The sequence below is a fragment of the Annulohypoxylon truncatum genome (assembly GCF_022578515.1).
Source record: "Annulohypoxylon truncatum strain CBS 140777 unplaced genomic scaffold F4807scaffold_3, whole genome shotgun sequence".
Lineage (NCBI taxonomy): Eukaryota > Fungi > Ascomycota > Sordariomycetes > Xylariales > Hypoxylaceae > Annulohypoxylon > Annulohypoxylon truncatum.
The window spans coordinates 655,993-673,816 of NW_025953789.1; the positions used below are offsets into that span (position 1 = coordinate 655,993).

A 17,824-nucleotide genomic window follows, 5' to 3' on the forward strand; every position below is an offset into this window, starting at 1 on the left:
GAAGGGAATGGGAACACAGAGATTCCCAGACCATAGCGCTTTCTAGGAGAACTTCCTAACAAATCCACGCCATCGTGACCCAAATGCGTCCATGGCTCCCCAATTCAACCTTAGAAGGAGATTTCCGTATATTCTTTCATATTACTATTCCACTCGGAAATACCCACCCTATTTCCAGATAATCTTCACCACTTCATCTTCAGCTCATATGGACATCACCGACTATAGTCCCACCAAGAACACGTTACATCTTCAACCTATCTTCGAAGGAGCGTCGCCTCCCATACTCTCTCCCATAGCCATAAGATTACGAATCACAAATATAAACACAATCAAAAACCATCTGCTGAGATTTCTTTTAACTAATACATGTGCATGCCCGGCCCACCCATGTTCTTACGCAAAACGTGACACTTCGCAATGGCAAGCAGAATTTACATGCGGGGAATCACCACACCCTCAACGCCCCCTTTACCCCTAATGACTACTTCCCGATGCAGAACCCTATACGCCAGTGCAGTCGCAATGCGAGAGATCCCTATATGTACGTACCAGAGCCTTAAAACGGCGTCCTGTGAAGCTTTTATACAATCCTCCGTTTTCCATAACAGATATATTTACCCATCCACCCAGGAGTAATTCCATCGTATATCCGAAGGAATACGAAATAACGGGCGAGTGTGTTTGAAGGCTATTATGTTAACCCTCCATATCAGCATCGACATCGCTCGCCTCGCTCTCAGCATAGTTGCTGATCTTCGCCCGTCTCCTTTCCCTTCCACTGTCGTCGGCAGGGCTTCCCTCGTCCTCAAGCACAAGCTTGTGGGTCTTCTCGTATTCCGTTTTGATCTCGAGATATTGTTGGTCCCACTCCTTGACTTTGGCATCCCAGGCCTTTACCGACTCGTTGTACTTTTCCTTGATCTCGGCTGCCTGGTCCTCGAAAGGTTTTCGCTCTTCCGGAGATGCTTCCTTCCACATCTTGCTTGTCATAACCCGTACCTCGTTAGGGCTCGGCTTCCCTTTGCCAGGACGACGACCCTCTTCGCAGCGTTTGCGTGCCACCTCGAACGAGGTCTTACTATATAAGAGATATGCATTTGCTGCTACCTTCTGTGGCCGCCAGGGCCGTTCGCCAATTTTCCCTGCAATATGTTGCCAAGCAGCCAGTTCATATTCATCAATTCGGGCTTGTTTGCTGGATCTAGGGGAAAGGGGTAACGAAGCATCACTGGGCTCTTTTCGCTTCAAGCCCCGAGAAGAGAACGTAGAATCCTTTGGTAGGACGAGCGGCGTAGGGACTTCAATTGGGCCGAGCATGGTGTTGATCACCTCAGAAGCAGCACGTAGACCGGTTAAATAGGCACCATGTACTGTAGCAGGATGGGTTTCAGTCGTATGCTCGCCAGCAAAGAATAGGTTGCCAATTGATTTAGCCATCGTCTGGTAGTCATCCGGACGCATCGAAGGACCAGCAGAAGAATAAGATCCTCGAGCAAACTTGTCAGAACCCCAACGTGTGACGATAGAGTGAACCGGCTTAGGAACTTTAGCACCATAGACACTCCGAAGGACCTCAGTGGCTTCAGCAACGAGTTCATCATTCCCTGAATGCTCGGTATCAAAGCCAGCATCTCCAGCCATGAGGCCGATGAGGACCGGGATGCCACTTGTATTTGACACGTTGAACCATTGGAAGCATCGCCCACGTTGCGAGGCGTATTCAGCTTGCTTGACACTATGACGCGATTTCGGTGTGCGGAGGCAGCCGAAGATATCCTTAGTACCGTCCCAAAAGGCTTCCGCGTAGACCAAGATAATTTTGTTAAGGATGCCAAACCCGAGGCGCCCAATTGCATCCGTTTTGGAAGATGGTAACGGAGGGCTAAACTCGACGTGACCGTGCTTCAAAACTCCAAGGGGTATAGTTGAAACAACATAGTCAGCCTCTACTACTGTTCCATCTTCAGATTCGACTCGAGTAGTCCCCAAGCCTTCAGGGTCATAGAATATTCGCTTGACATCTGTGTTCTTTCGAATATCTAATCGTGAGGGTGTGTTTGCCAGAGCCCACGGAACACTCTGATAGCCACCGATAACCATCGTGTGCTTGCCTTCCCATTCATTGCCAGCGTCAATATCCCAACCTCCTATACTTAGCTGGTTGTAGTTAGTAGCATTGCTATACTCGAGATTGGCTATATGCCAATTCATAAGTCGGAAGTCTTGCGGCGTGAGGTCAACGATATCCTTATACTGGGTAATTGCCTCGTCCATAACAGAACCAAGTGTGGCATTAGGCGCTTTAGCTGCTGCGTCAAGGTCCAAGTCGTGGTCTTCGGTAATGTTGTTTTTGAGAGTCCAGCCCATCAAGCGCGCCTTGTAAGCTGCTTTTAGAGTAGCCGGAGTACTGGGTTCGGCGTGCGTTTTACCTGTCGCTCGATCTGTAGAAACAGGAACCAGACTAACTTGGGGCCCTAAACTTTGCTGTGAGACTGGCGGTGCCTGTGGGAGGGCGGCCGTGTCTTCTTCGACCTGAGCTATTGTCCTCTGGCCGTCAGATGAACTATCTCGGCCCTCGTCCATCAAGTCTTTGTTACCTTCTATGAGTTTCGACGGCGGATTCTTAAATTTGTAGTCGCTCACTCGCTCGAGGCAATCGTTGTAAAGCTTTTCAACGAGGCGGTCACGCTTCTCGTCGACGGCTTTGCCATTTGCGTCGTAGAGTGTAGTATCAGGTCTTAAAGAATAGTACGGCAGCGCCATCTGACCTCTCAACAAAACGTTCAAAGGATTGCCTCTTTCAAACCCAGTAATGATCATGCCACCACATTCAACACTATGTCGCCGACCTTTGAATCCGATTAGATGCTGACTCTTGCTGCCGTCGAGTGCACGTGAATACACACGACCACCTAGGCGATTTCGGCCTTCTAGGACGATCACTCTTGGAGCCTCTTCACCTAATTCTTGAAATTCTGCAGCATATTGCTTGAATAGGGTTTCTAGATGCCTCGCACATCCTAATCCGGCCAGGCCAGCACCAATGACAACCACAGTCTTTCCCTTTTTGTTCAGATTTATCTTCTTTGGCTGCTTCTTATGCAAGGGAACTTGTACACAACCGAAGTTGATATACCCGGAGCGGTTGAGCCAATCATAGCATACGTTAGCTGCGTCAAACCATCTAGGGTCTTTGGCACACCCGATAGCCTCCTCACGAGAAACACCGATTCGGGGATTGTTTAACCATAACCGGAGGATCCCATTTCGGATGTTTAGATAAGTCGTCACCTGAGCGTGACTGAGGTGGTTTCTTAACATCAAGTATTCGTCCTGATGTAAAGCGTATGGGTTCAGCCTAGATGACTCGGCCGCAGCTATGCATTGATTGGCATAGTCGTGCGGTGCGATATCTGTCGGAATAGACACTCGCGGGCGTACGTCGAACGTTCGTCTTTTCGACTTGATACTGGTGGTGGTCTGAGCACTGTGGGCTAAGAATGGTTCTTTGAATGTATCCACATCAACCGGCGTCGTCGCTTTGCTCGAGGGCGACGACGTAGAAGGAGCGGACGTCAATTCTGACCGATCTGAAATGGCCGACGGTGGAGACTCGAATGAGTTTCCGGGAGTTTCGTTAACTCTAAGGTGCACCGGGTCTTTCACTGGTGATTGAGCCCGATGAGGCCTACTGTTCAGATCAGGATATGGGGGAATAGTACAAGACATATTGTGAATGACGGGAGTTGAGATGGTGGATATATCAAATGAGACTTACGTAGATTCATCTTGTGATACGGTGATGGATGCCATATTGTCGGTATCAATATCCATATCATCAATTCGTACGATGATTTCGGATTCTGTTCTTGGCGTTTCTCTGGAGGTAGATGACTCAGCGTGGTAAGAAGTGTGCGAATCTGTGAGGAGAGCGGCGGGTAAAGATTTGGTGATATCAGCTGAAGAGGCAAGTATGGATTCCAGATGAAGATCCAATTCTTCCAAATCCATCAGAGGTCCTGAACCGATACAATTTCCCTCCTCCAACAAGGTCTCCTGAGTGCTGGTCATAGCTAGCAAGCTCAGGTGCCGTGCCGACTAGAGGCATGTAGATGCATCGATATATGGGTATAAGCGAAATCGTCTGGGATTCGTGTATGTGTACGGGGAGTTTGGCTAAGACTCCCATTGAATATAAAGTATCTGAATAGTTCGTCCCAGATTGTGCGCTATTGTCACGGGATGGTCATGCCAACTACTTCCCGTCGGTAGTTTGGACTCTGGACTCTAGGTGTCTTGTCAGTTGACATATATGCTGAATCGCCTCATCTGATTTGGAGGATTGTCTTAAATGGGCATCGAATGATCATGCACAGTGGGGAATAACCAGAAACAGTACTGTCCATACCTTTATGGTAAATGGGGAATTTGACTAATTCCAATTCTGATCGATTGCTTGATGGTAGTCGGTTACGAAGAGCTTTTACGGGGGTTTCGACGTAGGTCAATGAATGAATCAGGAATAAGTGTTCTAAATCTCGGCATCCTTCAACTTAAAGGTTGGGAGTTTCTCGGTTCTAATATCCCGATTCTCTCTCGAGGGGAAGGGTAAGATTGATACGGGGAGTATCGAGACATAAGAGTGGGATAGAGAGAATATGTAGATACCAAGGTACTCTGCATGTAAGGTGTGTGCACCTTCAAGTCTTGCATATATGTACATATATGCAAGCACTAATCATTCATAGCCCTTCGCGGACCCACTCAAACTCAATTTTAGGAAGGGCTTACGGAATTCCTCCTAAGTACTTAGGTACCTACCACCTATCAGCTTCATCCTCCCCGCCGCTAAGGCACGTGATAACTAAAAGTCTATTAAGATCATTGTACAACAATAAGTCTCTCTTCAATTGCTTCAATGTTCTTTTTACCAATTGATGGCTGATCACAACCTTTGGAAGTTTCGTTTCACATCTTGTCAGTCGAGATTGTATACAAGTAGGTTACATGATGGGTTTGAAACAGTTGATCTGTCCTCATTTCATATCAGCTAATATCTCTGGTCTAGACCTGAATAACCGTTGACACCGAGATATCGTCGGCTGTGTCCGTTGGGGGCCAACATTCATATATAATATACATGAGTCTGGATCATTGCTACGCAGGGACGGGCAGCAACTATAGTTGCCATCATCATGCTTGTGGAATCATTCTTCAGGGTGTAGATATACCACTAGCTTGTAGATGAAGCAGCAGTAGGCTTAGGTGCTTCCTTTGTGAAAGACTCTTTCTCTACTGCAGCATCCATCATCTTGTTCCCGCTAATGATTGACGTCGTGCAGATAACAATATTTCTCCGGGCTAGAAGAACACCATGTTAGTTAACGTGAAAGCTATCATGTAGGGATAGAGTCAGAACCGACCTTCTTCCTTTTTCGCGATAAATCGCAGAGCAGCGATTTCAGTAAAAGTGATACCTCCTACGAACACGATAAACACCGTCTTCTTGTCGCTTCCCCCTGACAGTAAAGCTCGGGCTTTGACCGCCTTATCTTCGCCTTTTTGAAGTTCGTCGAATGTTTGGCCTCTCGCATGTTTTACGGCCTCGTCAAATCCTCGCCATCCTTGCGCGCCGCTTCCAGCAGCCGTCCCTGCACCGGCCCCCGTATTTCCACGTGTAATGGAGAGGAGATACTGCTTTTGCAGTATACACTGCACAAGCCGTATAGAAAGTGGCGCATAGCCACTATAAACGTAGGCGATATCGTTTGGGTCGTGTTCGTTAACTTCGTCGACAATTAGGCGGAGTTGTTTGCGCAGGAAGGTATAATTGGTCTTGGTTCCCGTTGCCGTCCCTGACCCCGGCATAGGAATCATGCTCGCCATAGGCGAAGTGCGAGACAAGAATAGCTGTAGCTTCTCTAGGTTATGCAGAGTCAAGAGATGTTGATAGCCGTAGCCTTCTAAGACCAAGCGTCTGAATTGATCAAAATCCTTGGACTTGATACCACCAGATATGCATGAGTATATGCACAGAAGCCTAAGAATTTCTCGCAACGGTACATCTCTCGCAATCAACTCTTCGATGGCGTCGAACTGAGAAGCCGGATCGGCCCCCGCGGCAAGGTTTTGTTGGACCTCCAGCATGCGGCTAAACTGATCTGCCCGAGTATGCTTCATAATCTCTTCAGCAAGCCCCGTATGAATTTTCAAGCTCTGGTGTTCGGTTTGATAGCCAGGTAACTTCTTGACAAAATCTCTTAGTTCCGCAGTGGTCTTAGACGTATGTCGGCTGTCGTAGTCGCTCTGCAATCTCCTCGCAACCTTGTTGAGCAGAGTACCAACGATTGCAAAGTTCGCATCGCGGAGTCCGTCGTAGAGCTTATCTGAAGAATCCAGTTGGATTTTGCGCTTTCTTGAGGCAGTGCTAGGTGTTGGAGTTGATGCCGTGCTTTGAGAAGCGGCTTGCGACGGAGCTCCCACGATGGTTGAATCGATGTCGGCTTGATTATTTTGGATTCCCCAAAACTCATCAATCAGCCCTTCATATGTCAGCTGGGTGAGCAAAGGTGTGACAAAATCGACTTCGCGGTCAATTATGATGGCACTTTCAATTGTGTTGCTTGGAGTAAGCCCGGACCTAGTACCCTCGTTTGCATCCTCACCGGCCAATATCTCCTGTCGCATCCTAGTAAGTAATTCCGCTACGCGCTTCGCGTTGTCGCCCTTGCCTATGACACGTGGGAAGAGCCCATGTTTCGACTGGATGCCCATCAAAGCTTTCGCCATTAAGAAAGTCGGTGTGGTGTCTTTGAACAGGAAGAGATCTTGAAAAGAGCTATCGAGCTCTAGGGATAGGACATCTCGTTCTAGAGGGAAGAAATACAATGGAAGCTCCGCTATATTCACATCACCGAGTACACCAGATTCCTCGAGAAGTTTGTCGGACACAAGAGTGCGGCGGGGAACCCAGAAAACGTGGAATTCGTGACCGGTCTGGCTTTCGCGCTGTAGCCGCTTGATCTGGTCTACACTACACGTTAGTATGTCATGATGGCGTCTCACATTCGTTTCGACGGGAGACACTATGTATAAGCTGTGTTCATAGTATTTCATTTCAGGTGATATTATTTGACAATGCGGAATAGGGCGAATGAATGCATGGTGTCTACTGAAAGCCCTTGATTTGTCTACCTAGGTATATCAAATGGTAGGGACCGGGCAGTGAGAAAGCGAGTGATGGGGATGACGGACCAGCTATAGACTGAGCATGTCGGGCACACTCTCCTCGTGCCATAAACACGACATTGCGTTGGCTTGTGTCGGCATTCCCATTTTCCAGGAAGAAGAATTTATCCACACCATAATCTTGTAACGTTGATACTTTGACTACGACGCCAATCGGGCCAGCCAAACTACGTTCGATGACGAGATTTTTCTTTCCGCGAACCTAAGTTTGTATTGTTATTCCCGACTGTCCAGACAGCATGGATGAAGGTCCAGGCAGCCTTACTTACGCCTTCGAGGAGATAGAGAAGGTCCTTGCGTGCCTTATCTCTAATCTGGTCAGGGTCAAACCCCGCATGAGGGACCATTATGAGCTCTTCATGGGGGTGGTGTGTTTTGGCGTTTTGGGCGTTTAGGCGAAAGGAATGATGTGAGTGTGAATGGTGAATGGTGTAAATGAAAGGTTCGCGAGATGTGAGCTGGAGCTTCCCGAGGAACTACAAATGAGAAGCTGGGGGGTAGCTTGCATGCTTGGGTAAGGTTAGGCGGGTTCGGCGTGCTTATCGCTTAACCTATTTCCGGTTAGCGCCCTATCTATGTACAGTACCATATTGCAGGCGTGCGACGTCACAGCTCCGCTAATGCTTATCGATTTGGATATTAATATACGTTTCCACCGCGAATATTCGCGGTGGAAGTCATAGCTATCCAAGAGTAGAAATAGCTTGATCTATTTTTCGAAGATTAGCATGGCTAGACTAATAGATCTTCGGTTGGAACTGGTGCTGATATACGTAAATAAATGAGACTTCCGCATGAAGTGATTCAATAGGTCACCAGGTGACAGGCAAGCCTTGGATACTAACGTAGTGCTGCCCTATTCTCGGCGGGGATATCAATTGTAGAAAACCACAAGAAACATCAGGAACATTTATTATTATTCGGGAGTTTTATCTGATGATCGCATACAGCCTACTCGTGCAGTGTCCGTCAACCTCATGCTGTTGCTGCTAGTCGCAAAGAATTCTGCCTCCCTCAACGAACGACCTAAATCCTTGGGTGGTCAAGCCCAATTTTCTTCGAAAGTCTAGCCTCTGTAATGGCTATGCATGTAGGAACGAGATGTATCGACTCTTAACGCAATGCTATGTTTAGGACTGCTAGTCACAGTCCTATTAGGAAGTACAAACTCGTAAAATGCAAGCCTTCTATACGGTGTTATCGTGGTAGTAGAAGTCGATGTCTCTAGGGCGCAGACGATTTCCGCGCACGAATTCCTCGTCGCCGGGGGGTCGCTCGTTCTTAGTGTTCCCGGTCAACATGCTCTGAAGACTCATGCACACGCTCTCCACATTCTGGACTGGGCTCCATCCTTGAGTCCCCAGCAGGTCCAGGCATATGATGCCATTTGAATAAATGTGAGGGTGCATGGGTATCGGGCGGTTGTCCAGCTTCACGAAGGTTACTTCTGGGGGTTCTATGATATTCACATTAATTCAACGTCCTCGGCTTGATGGATAGCTGGAGCGCATACCGATGGGATACTGGTTCCCGAACTTGAACTTTAATCGATAAGTCTGGCCGGCATAGATGGGGTTCTGGTCGAGAACTTGGATATCAAGGAACCATTCTTCAAGGTTGTCGGCAGATACCAAGGTGATACCAGGTGGCAAGCTATTGGAGATCTGGGTCGTGGATATCGGTAGTAAGCAATTCTGTTACACAAGTGCTCATCCTCCACAACTCAGGTAGAAATTGAATATACCTTAGCTAGCTCCTTAGTTAATCTCTTAGGACCGAGGTTGGCCATTTTGGTACAATAGGGACTAGACGCGCGACGTGTACGTAGATTGATATGTAGAATTGCTGAAAGGTAAAGTGGCGCAGAAGCTTTTCGTGTTTTCTACTCGTTATGCTGGTATGAATGTCGCGGTTTGGATTGTGCGCCAAACCCAAGAAAGCATCGAAATTGCCTGAAACAAGAAAAAAAAGTCAGATACAGTTAGTCAATAGGCATGTTTGTCTTCTAGACAAGGTATATTCTAGGACAGATAGATGAATTTACAGGTCAGTGTAGAGAACTGCAACTGCTTCAGCATCATGCATATATATCCACGTACCTTATGTAGGGTATGGTCAGCAAATCAAATTGAGCTGAACATTTCTGGTTTTCGTCCAACCTGCTTTCGGGGCTAGAGTGAACAGAGTGACAAGCGTGAAGAAGACAAATGATTGATTTGTTTGAGTTCCCAAGTTGACAGGTTGATCACAAGGAAGCGCAAAGAATTGGACTGGGAGTCCCCAGGGTCCAGAGGTAGAATAAAGTTGCCCCGCAAAGTCAACAAAAGCTACAGTTGCGTCGTACCGCCTGACTGCTAGGTGACGTTGGTACTTATACCTCAGATGGGTCACTGTTATCGATAAAGGTCTCGAAATTGCTCAATGTTCGCAGCTACTGCTTCCTTCCAAGTTGCGCTAGAATAAGGTAATGAGTACCTAATGGATGGAATGTTTCAAGATGAATGAATGGTGAATGGAAGCGACGTTATGGTTTGCAGAAAGAACGATTCCCCCATTCTGTACACCAAATGACGTATTCCATGCTAATAAATCATAAATTTAATTTTCCTTGAACCAACCACATAAATGCCTAATACCTACAACTCATTTTCCGAAACTATTGGAACACTTGATCTTATACAGGTATCTTACTTGCTCCTAAGTAGACCTATTGTTGCCGGTCTTTGTCCGTTTCGAGTTCCGGGGCTGTTGGTCATTCGCATGTGACTCGGCCCGGATCGTCCATAATGGCATAATCCCATTATCTACCTCAGGCGCTTAGGTTCTCGAGTTCTAGCTCGTCACGGTTCATCTACGTGCTACGCAAATAAGAGCAAACAAGAGCCAGTCATCTCCTTTATACTCTTTGTTTCGTGGTAACATCTTGACGGATGGTGCCTGTGACCTGATTCAAGCTTGAACTGTCTTTCTAGAGGATCGTAAAGCTCAGCCACCGGCTGACAGAAAGAGGCTGATAGGGCCTCGCTTCATGAGGCAACCCAGCTCCCAGGGACGGGTGTGATGGGATGAGCCGACGTTCCGGATTCCGTATGCCGTCGCAAGAGAAAGAAGAACTTAGCCTTAGAAGTTGGCTGATAACTTAGGTACGTACAGAAAGGATATTGTACGTTGGCAAGGAGTTATTGGTTTGGTTTTGCTCCAATATTGCGGCTGAGCTGCCACCCTAATATCGAGTCACCCAAAGGTCATCAGCAATATTGATGGAATCGAGGGTGCATGAGCTGCCGCTCACGACGGATGCAGTGCACCCCCCTAGCAAGGCAAGGTACCTGACAAGGCTTTCTTCCATTTCATTTCACTTCCATCACATCGCGTCGTATCGCAGGGTACGGTAAGGTAGACAGACCAGACAGACCAAGGGAGGTGTTGCCTCAACTCAGCCTAGCCATAGCCAGAGTTGCTGCACCTACAATACTTAGGTTTCAACCGAAACCTATATATCAATCCGAGTATTTTTCTTTCTCAGTCCAAACCAATCGTCCCAAGTCCGCAAAACATCCAGCAATCATCTCTTTCTACGAATCTATATTACCTCAATCCTCAATTTCTCAATTCCTCAATCACCAACAATAAGCAAATAAGGCCTACCGTGTCAAGCAAAAAGCGGAAGGCTTGCTTCGCTCTAGTTTCATAAAGAGTCGATCGAAATTCAGCTAATAAGAAGAGGGGTCCATTTCTAGGGGCTACCCCATAGTACATACGTACAACCATACGAATTGCACAGGTTATCTAGCGCCGGCCTACAACAGGAATCGTCCTTCGGGCCCCAATACACCCATACATACACTTCCTCACGTACTACCTAACGGTCATTGTCGACCAGCTGAAGCCTCGTCTTCCTTCGAAGTCTGAATTTCGGTTTGGAATTCAGTCTTTACTTTATTACCATCCGCTCTTCGAGAAATACAGCCCCTTCTACCTTTTAAGTATTAGATCTGGCGAAACTCCCACAAGACCAATCCAGGAAGCCCCTCACCATTTATCACTTCCTGTCGTCGGTTTTACCCCACGTCGCGATGAGTTGTGAGTTATCTTGCTTGCGCTTCCAAGGCCCCCCCTGGCTTAGCTCGACATGTATCCCCTCTTTGTTTCGGAAGAAAAGCAACCAAGGTTGTTTCAGCTATTTCTTAGTCAATTCGCAATTTGTCTCAATTCTTGAGTCGAATTGTCGAATGTACAATACCCTATTGAAAACCACCATTTACTAATTTGTGATACCTTTAACTAGTCAACGCCATGTTTAGTAGCCTTCGAGGCCAGCCCGAAAGCTACGAGAGGAAAGCGAAGTACAGGTTTGGGCGAACTCTAGGTGCGGGCACATACGGTATCGTGCGCGAAGCAGACAGTCCCAACGGCAAAGTTGCTATCAAGATCATCCTCAAGAAAAATGTCAAGGGAAACGAGAAAATGGTTTGGGACGAGCTGGAGATGCTCCAGCGTCTAAAACACCCCCATATTGTTCGCTTTGTGGACTGGTTTGAATCGAGGGTACGTTCCCCTAGCCGACTGGGTGCGAATGCACTTGTGGCAACTTGGACTAATTTCGTTGTGTGCAGGACAAGTGGTATATCGTCACTGAGCTCGCCACTGGTGGTGAACTCTTTGATCGCATTTGCGAACAGGGCAAATTCACAGAGAAAGATGCTTCTCAGACCATCAAGCAAGTTCTCGGAGCTGTTGATTACCTCCACAATAGAAATGTGGTTCATCGAGGTAGGTTCCTAAGCTGTTTCCCCAACTAGCTATTAGATAACCATCTAATAATGGGAAACTAGATCTCAAGCCAGAGAACCTTCTGTATCTAAGCAAAGATCCCGATTCCGACCTAGTTTTAGCGGATTTCGGAATCGCGAAAATGCTCGACACCAAAGACGAGGTCCTTACCACGATGGCAGGCTCTTTCGGTTACGCGGCACCGGAAGTCATGCTAAAGAAAGGCCATGGCAAACCTGTGGATATGTGGTCCTTGGGCGTCATCACGTATACCCTCCTCTGCGGTTACTCCCCTTTCCGCTCAGAGAACTTGCAGGACTTGATCGATGAGTGCAGCAACGGGAAAGTAGTCTTCCACGAGCGATACTGGAGGGACGTCAGCGATGATGCGAAAGACTTCATCATGCGCCTCTTACAGCCGGATCCAGATGATAGGTGGACTAGCCAGGTATGTGACATGTGACATGTGACCTATCTTCGTATCCAACCGAATCCCTACGCATTCGTACTAATGTTCCCCATAGCAAACTTTGAAGCACCCCTGGCTCAGTGGTGAAAATGCCACAGACCACAACTTGTTACCAGAAATCAAGGCCTATATTGCCAAGGCACGCCTGCGCCGTGGTATCGAGCTCGTCAAACTGGCCAACCGTATCGAGGCGCTCAAGATTCAAGAAGACGACCCCGAGAACCCCGATTTCTCCGACAGCACGGTGGCCACGGCCGGCCAAAACAAACCAGGCACGGCCTCGTCAAAGGACGAGCCGAGCACCGGCAAGGGCAAGCTAACGCGCGCAATGAAAGGTGCCATCTTCCGCGAAGTAGTACTGGCCAAGGTGCGCGAGATGAAGGAGCAAGAGCAGACGCTGAAAGTAAAGGAAGAAGTAGAAAAGGAGGCCAAGCGGAAGAGCTTCCAAAATTAGTGAAGGGGGAGCGATAGAAGAAACGATGCTGTAGATGGTTAGTTGGGTTAGATACCCCCTCATTCCTGGAAAGGGCAATGGGAATGGAAGTTATATGGATGTACTAGGGTTCGGCACATAAAATGCGTTCATTCGTGACTTGAGTCACTACATTGCCTATGTTGTTATATACCTACCTGCCTAGGCAATGTACATATGTAGGAAAGGGTTGGCGAGATGGCGATGGGTGCCGGTTCTTCGGGCAAAGGTCGAGCAAGCACGGATCCTCATGTTCTGTTCCTTTTTCCCTTGGGTAACTTCTTTTACTTCGTTCAGATATCCGCTCTGAGTAAGGGCCCGTTGAGCTACGTTAAGTCAGTTATTGTGTGGCGTAAATGACTAGTAGGTACCCAGGCATTACTAAACTACCAAGGCGTTATGCTAGGGGATTTGTGGTATTCCCTGAAATCCTACGTATGTGCCTACCTAGGTAGTTATTCGGTCTGGTCTATATCCTGGAATGCTTAATCTTCAGTCTCTATGTGAGGTGCCTATGCATACATACATGCATTTTGAACCGAACATCACACGTTGTCAAAAATCTCCGCAAAGTCTAATATTTGATGAAAAATTGTATTTATAGCGAACTACATATATACATACGAAGCCGTAACTCGTTATTAAATACGTCCCTCCCCTTTCTGCCCACTCCACCTAAAGGTACCTAATGGGATGAGACAGAAAAAAGGAGGGATTGCGAGATAAATCTCGTAGCAGCAATAAAACAATACGTGGACACGTAATAATACATCTCGTCGTCGTTTCGTTTTCAAGGACGTTCTCTCGTCTCTTTTCTGTTCCTTGGCGACTTATAATTTGCGTTGCGGTTGCGGATGCGGATCCATGTACGCGTGATCGAGGCGTGCGCCTCGTCTTTCCCGGCCCTGTCCCTTTCGTTTGTCCTTTGGGCAGCGTATTAACCGGTTGGGTATAATAGATAATTGTAATAGTTGATGATGACGTCCTGTCCAACGAAGAACGGCATTTTGATTTTCCAGTTTTCATTCACAAGTTCGCACCTCTTAACTCCGGTCTCTCCCTCCCACCCCTTTGTCCCCTCCCCCACACTCCTTTAATAGGCCACACAGAGATTTGAAGGAAAAAATAGTACAACGATATGCAATATACAAAAAAGAAGTAGATGAAGGGTAATGTGATATATGTGTAGATGATCGGCAAAGCTGACTAGATTGCAACGTAAATATTCATGCATGTAAGCTGACATGCACCAGGACGTAATTCCTTAGGCGCCAAGTTCGCATAGCACCTGTTCTCGTAAGGCCTCGTATCGTCGGTTGTCGAAGCGCTTTCTCTGCCAACCGCCGGCACGCAGACGCTCGATGCGCTGCTTGAGAGCTTCATCGCCACAACGGACATTTGAGGCTACAGAAGCTGGTCGGTTAATCGCCTTAGGATTAGGTGAACCACAGAAACTCTCCCTTGAACCAGGTGTCGTCAATGCTGACGGCTTGTCATTTAATCCCCCTAGGTCTAACACGGGAAGAGAGTTTGAGCGAGTGAAACGCGCCTGGTAGAGCGGCGAAGGAGGAACAGGCCAAGCTTCTGTTGGGATCATAGGTGTCGCCGGTGTCTCTTCAGCTTCAGCAAGTAAGGTTTCAATGCCGTTACGATGCCAGGAAACCTGCAAACGTAGAGCAGAAAGTTGCGCGCAAATCCTGTTCGCGGATTTTGTTTGCAAAAAGGTGTCGAGGTCGAATTTGTCGTCCGCAGGATTCGGCTCTTCTGTTGGTTGGGCGTCGTTGGTCGTGGGGCGCTCCACTACTTCCGCCTGGGGTTCTGTCGTTGGTTCGGGTTTAGATGATGATTTCGGCTTGGCCTTCTCCGCTGAAATCTGATATGAGTAAGGAGAAGGATTAGAGTGAGGGAAGATATCATCTTCCCACCCTAATGTAGGACTGTCCGGTCGAATATATGGCTCAGGCTGGAACTCGATAAGGTCATTCAACCCGGAAAAAGATACCTTCTTTTTGGCTTTGACTGCCCGTGAAGTCGATTTCGGTATTACTCCATCTTCGACCGAACACACCGATGTTCTAGGCGACGAGAAAGTTGTACTCGAGACTGACGACCGCACGCTAGACAGACCCGGAGAATTTAGACCAGACATAGTCGAGCTCGTCGATACAGACCTCGTCCTCCCAGTTACATTATCCTCCGTGTTCCGAATCAACTCCTCGGCCTTGGCGTAATGTGTTTGAGCATCGCGTAGTAGCCTTGTGCGATAATTAGTCGAATTTGATAGAGGTCGCGCGCAAAGCTCGAAAGAGGACGCAGCGTAAAAGTGTAGGTAAATCAGGTGGAGAGGCTCCACTGATGATGTATCCTTGACATTATCTAGAATCTCACAGCACCTTGCCGAGCAGGCCCGATATTTGCGGTTGAGATATTTGCGCTTCACGTCATCCATAGCAGCCTTCCATTCTTCGGAAGTGAATGGAATGCTTGGGAGTACAGCTGGCGGGCCAAGGGAAGGGCGTCTAGATGTCCTAAGTGATGGCAGAGATTGTTGACGACGATGGACCAAAGACGAGGGCGCGGGCGGCGGCGTGGATGTTGACACGGAAGCTCTTCGGCCTGCGTCGATAGGTGACGAGCTGGGGCTCGATCTATTACTCCCCGTGGAAGAGGGCAGTAATAAGGGTATTAATCCGGTCATACTTGCCTTCGTCGAATTTGAGCGGCTTCGTTGTAGTGATGAGCCCGTCGTCTTGGGTTTGGCGTGGGCCCACGTGGTGATGGTAACATCCATTGAGGCGTATGTTTATTCCCCCGTCGTCGTCCGATATTCACTCAATGAGACAGCAACTGATCCAGTCCCGTGGTAACTTCGGTCGATTATGCAAGCTGCCGAGGATTCACGTAACACATCAGAACATTCCAAGATTTCTTGGAAAATCACACAACAGTTTAGATGCGTGTTATGGCCTGGCAAAGCTAAAGATCGAATCTCGCGTATGACGCGAAACGACTGAAGCTCAGGATTGAATAGTAATTGTTGTCTCGAGAAGACAAGGGCCAGAGCAGCTTCAAGTTTGTTCTTCCTTGGGTGCCCTCGCGTCGACTCCAATTGTCCTATGGTGATTCCGAAAAGGCCAAGGCGCAAAGCGATGTTTACTTGCTGAACAGGGAAAAATAACCGGGAAATTGATTGAACAGTGGGTATTCTTTCTTTTCGTGATCTGGATTATTCCGGAGTCTCGTGTAAGGTCGAGGGAGGTATATTAAGATAAATTTGGATATTGGTCCTTGCTTATGGAGCCCCCTTTCGTTCCGTTGTGAGGCGGCTGAAAAAATGAAAGTGGTCGACAGGCGCGCGCAGGCTGGGGGGAGGGTCTGAAACAACGACGCTCACTTTTTCAAGTTCTCAATTCGGTCGAGAAAAGCAAAGGCGAGAGTTTAAGATGACGACACAGATGAAAAACCAAAGTCGCCAAGTTTACGTACTGTACAAAGTATATCTAACAATAGACTCAGACAAGAAGCAGACTTAGCAGAGAAAGCAACGCGTTGCGGACTGCGGACCGCGGGCGAAAGAGCAAAGGGGCTGGTCCCTGTTGACGCATATACCGTCAGAAGCAAAGCACAACAGACGATACCTGGATACCACCCAAGTTTCAAGCGAGATAAAAAAGATAGAGATAACCCATCAAGCAAACCAAAGGGTAAAGATATCCGAGGGAAAATGTCCGGATGTCGTGTCTATTAATCATACAATCTCCGGGTACCCACGAGCTGGAAGTTGATCGCCTCTCCCATTTGAGTCTGGGGTATCGGGCGTAAATTTGCTTCGAGTGAGGTCAAAGCATCGTCTGCAGGCATGTTCTCGTCAGGGAGACGATAGATGCTCGAGCGAACCTTGGATTGGTCGAGTTTATGAGAGGAAATTGATCGACACCGGCATGGGGAATTAGGTAGCACTCCCTTGAAAAGGCCGGGGGAGTTTCTCGAGACTGGGTACCTTGAGTCCTATGCTCCTAGCCTGCTAGCAGCTAGACTCCAGCCTGTCCAGCCTACTAGGTAGAGGACCCAGTACGACCAGAGACCCTAGACCTAGCCAACTTAGGCCTAACAAAGCAAGTTTGACAAGCAAGTTCTAGCCTCCTAGATCACCATTAAGGTCTTAAGGTGTGAGCACAATTTTCATCTTTTCCATTTTAGTCGATTTTTGTTTCGTTTCCCACTTTGTCAGTGACATCCACTCTTCATGCAGTCTGCGGTGTGTTATACATGTTGACATGGAAGGCCAGAGGCAAGATACCCGCGGTAGGAGCAGGTCCATTCTCTGGACTTGTGCATCTGCATCTAGATGGAGCTGAAGAATGCATGGAGTTCGTGACAGGCCAATTGGTGTTACATGTTCGAGGCGGTAGATCTGAGCGTTGAGCGGAGGATAGACAAGACAAGGTGCAAGGGATGAAGGGATGGGGTGAAATTCGTGGCGAGTGGAATTGGTGAAATGGTGTGTGCCCCATATCAAAAGTGGCAGAGTGGCAGGGCAATGGCGGGCAACGGCAGAAACCTTAGAAAGAGGCAGGGCAATAACAATGGCGCGGCAGGTGAGGCCAAGTCAAGGCAAGAGGTGGCGGGCCGCGCGGTGGCAGTGGTGGTAAGCGGTGGTAGCAGCGGTGATGGCAGCGGTGCCTGCCGCGGATGACGCTAGGCACTTTACAGATTTTAGAGTCCGTTCCATCCCTGTTTTCACATTGGCCAAGCACCAAGATGCAAGGTAATATGGTTCGCAGCGACCGCTCCCCTTGCAGAAAATCCTAAATAACGAGGGTAAGAACGAGGGTGAGAACCCTGAATCCCTGCGAAAT

At 48.0% G+C, this 17,824-nt stretch overlaps 4 protein-coding genes across 4 annotated transcripts; 1 reads left to right on the plus strand and 3 right to left on the minus strand.

Moving 5' to 3' along the window:
* Window positions 1–699: 699 nt before the first annotated feature.
* Window positions 700–7,598, minus strand: F4807DRAFT_449791 (vacuolar protein sorting 33A-like protein; the record flags this gene model as incomplete). The annotated part of the gene is made up of 8 exons (XM_048000063.1): window positions 700–2,444; window positions 2,568–3,646; window positions 3,782–3,962; window positions 5,235–5,236; window positions 5,289–5,364; window positions 5,427–7,031; window positions 7,258–7,453; window positions 7,521–7,598. The coding sequence occupies 8 exons, from the start codon at window positions 7,596–7,598 to the stop codon at window positions 700–702; spliced, it is 4,962 nt and encodes a 1,653-aa protein (XP_047858308.1).
* A 426-nt stretch (window positions 7,599–8,024) lies between these two features.
* F4807DRAFT_409082 (ubiquitin conjugating enzyme) lies at window positions 8,025–9,764 on the minus strand. Its single transcript, XM_047996503.1, has 4 exons — window positions 9,351–9,764; window positions 8,996–9,203; window positions 8,765–8,915; window positions 8,025–8,707 (listed from the first exon to the last, which is right to left on the minus strand). Exons 2-4 carry the CDS (start codon window positions 9,038–9,040, stop codon window positions 8,439–8,441), a joined length of 465 nt encoding a protein of 154 aa, XP_047858309.1. The 5' UTR covers window positions 9,041–9,203; window positions 9,351–9,764; the 3' UTR covers window positions 8,025–8,438.
* Window positions 9,765–10,988: 1,224 nt separating this feature from the next.
* F4807DRAFT_409086 (calcium/calmodulin-dependent protein kinase 1) lies at window positions 10,989–13,535 on the plus strand. The gene is made up of 4 exons (XM_047996504.1): window positions 10,989–11,799; window positions 11,868–12,024; window positions 12,087–12,472; window positions 12,549–13,535. Exons 1-4 carry the CDS (start codon window positions 11,548–11,550, stop codon window positions 12,945–12,947), a joined length of 1,194 nt encoding a protein of 397 aa, XP_047858310.1. The 5' UTR covers window positions 10,989–11,547; the 3' UTR covers window positions 12,948–13,535.
* A 575-nt stretch (window positions 13,536–14,110) lies between these two features.
* Window positions 14,111–16,441, minus strand: F4807DRAFT_199884 (uncharacterized protein). Its single transcript, XM_047993800.1, has one exon. The coding sequence runs from the start codon at window positions 15,754–15,756 to the stop codon at window positions 14,230–14,232; it is 1,527 nt and encodes a 508-aa protein (XP_047858311.1). The 5' UTR covers window positions 15,757–16,441; the 3' UTR covers window positions 14,111–14,229.
* Window positions 16,442–17,824: the final 1,383 nt, after the last annotated feature.

What these genes read in the sequence shown, in the direction of transcription:
- F4807DRAFT_409082 (XM_047996503.1), bottom strand. Translation starts at nt 9,040, where the DNA reads ATGGCCAACCTCGGTCCTAAGAGATTAACTAAGGAGCTAGCTAAG. An exon ending in TAACTAAGGAGCTAGCTAAG is followed by an intron (nt 8,916 to 8,995) that starts GTATATTCAATT and finishes TCCACGACCCAG; the next exon opens with ATCTCCAATAGCTTGCCACC. An exon ending in CGGGAACCAGTATCCCATCG is followed by an intron (nt 8,708 to 8,764) that starts GTATGCGCTCCA and finishes TGAATATCATAG; the next exon opens with AACCCCCAGAAGTAACCTTC.
- F4807DRAFT_409086 (XM_047996504.1), top strand. Translation starts at nt 11,548, where the DNA reads ATGTTTAGTAGCCTTCGAGGCCAGCCCGAAAGCTACGAGAGGAAAGCG. An exon ending in TGGACTGGTTTGAATCGAGG is followed by an intron (nt 11,800 to 11,867) that starts GTACGTTCCCCT and finishes CGTTGTGTGCAG; the next exon opens with GACAAGTGGTATATCGTCAC. An exon ending in TAGAAATGTGGTTCATCGAG is followed by an intron (nt 12,025 to 12,086) that starts GTAGGTTCCTAA and finishes ATGGGAAACTAG; the next exon opens with ATCTCAAGCCAGAGAACCTT.
- F4807DRAFT_199884 (XM_047993800.1), bottom strand. Translation starts at nt 15,756, where the DNA reads ATGGATGTTACCATCACCACGTGGGCCCACGCCAAACCCAAGACGACG.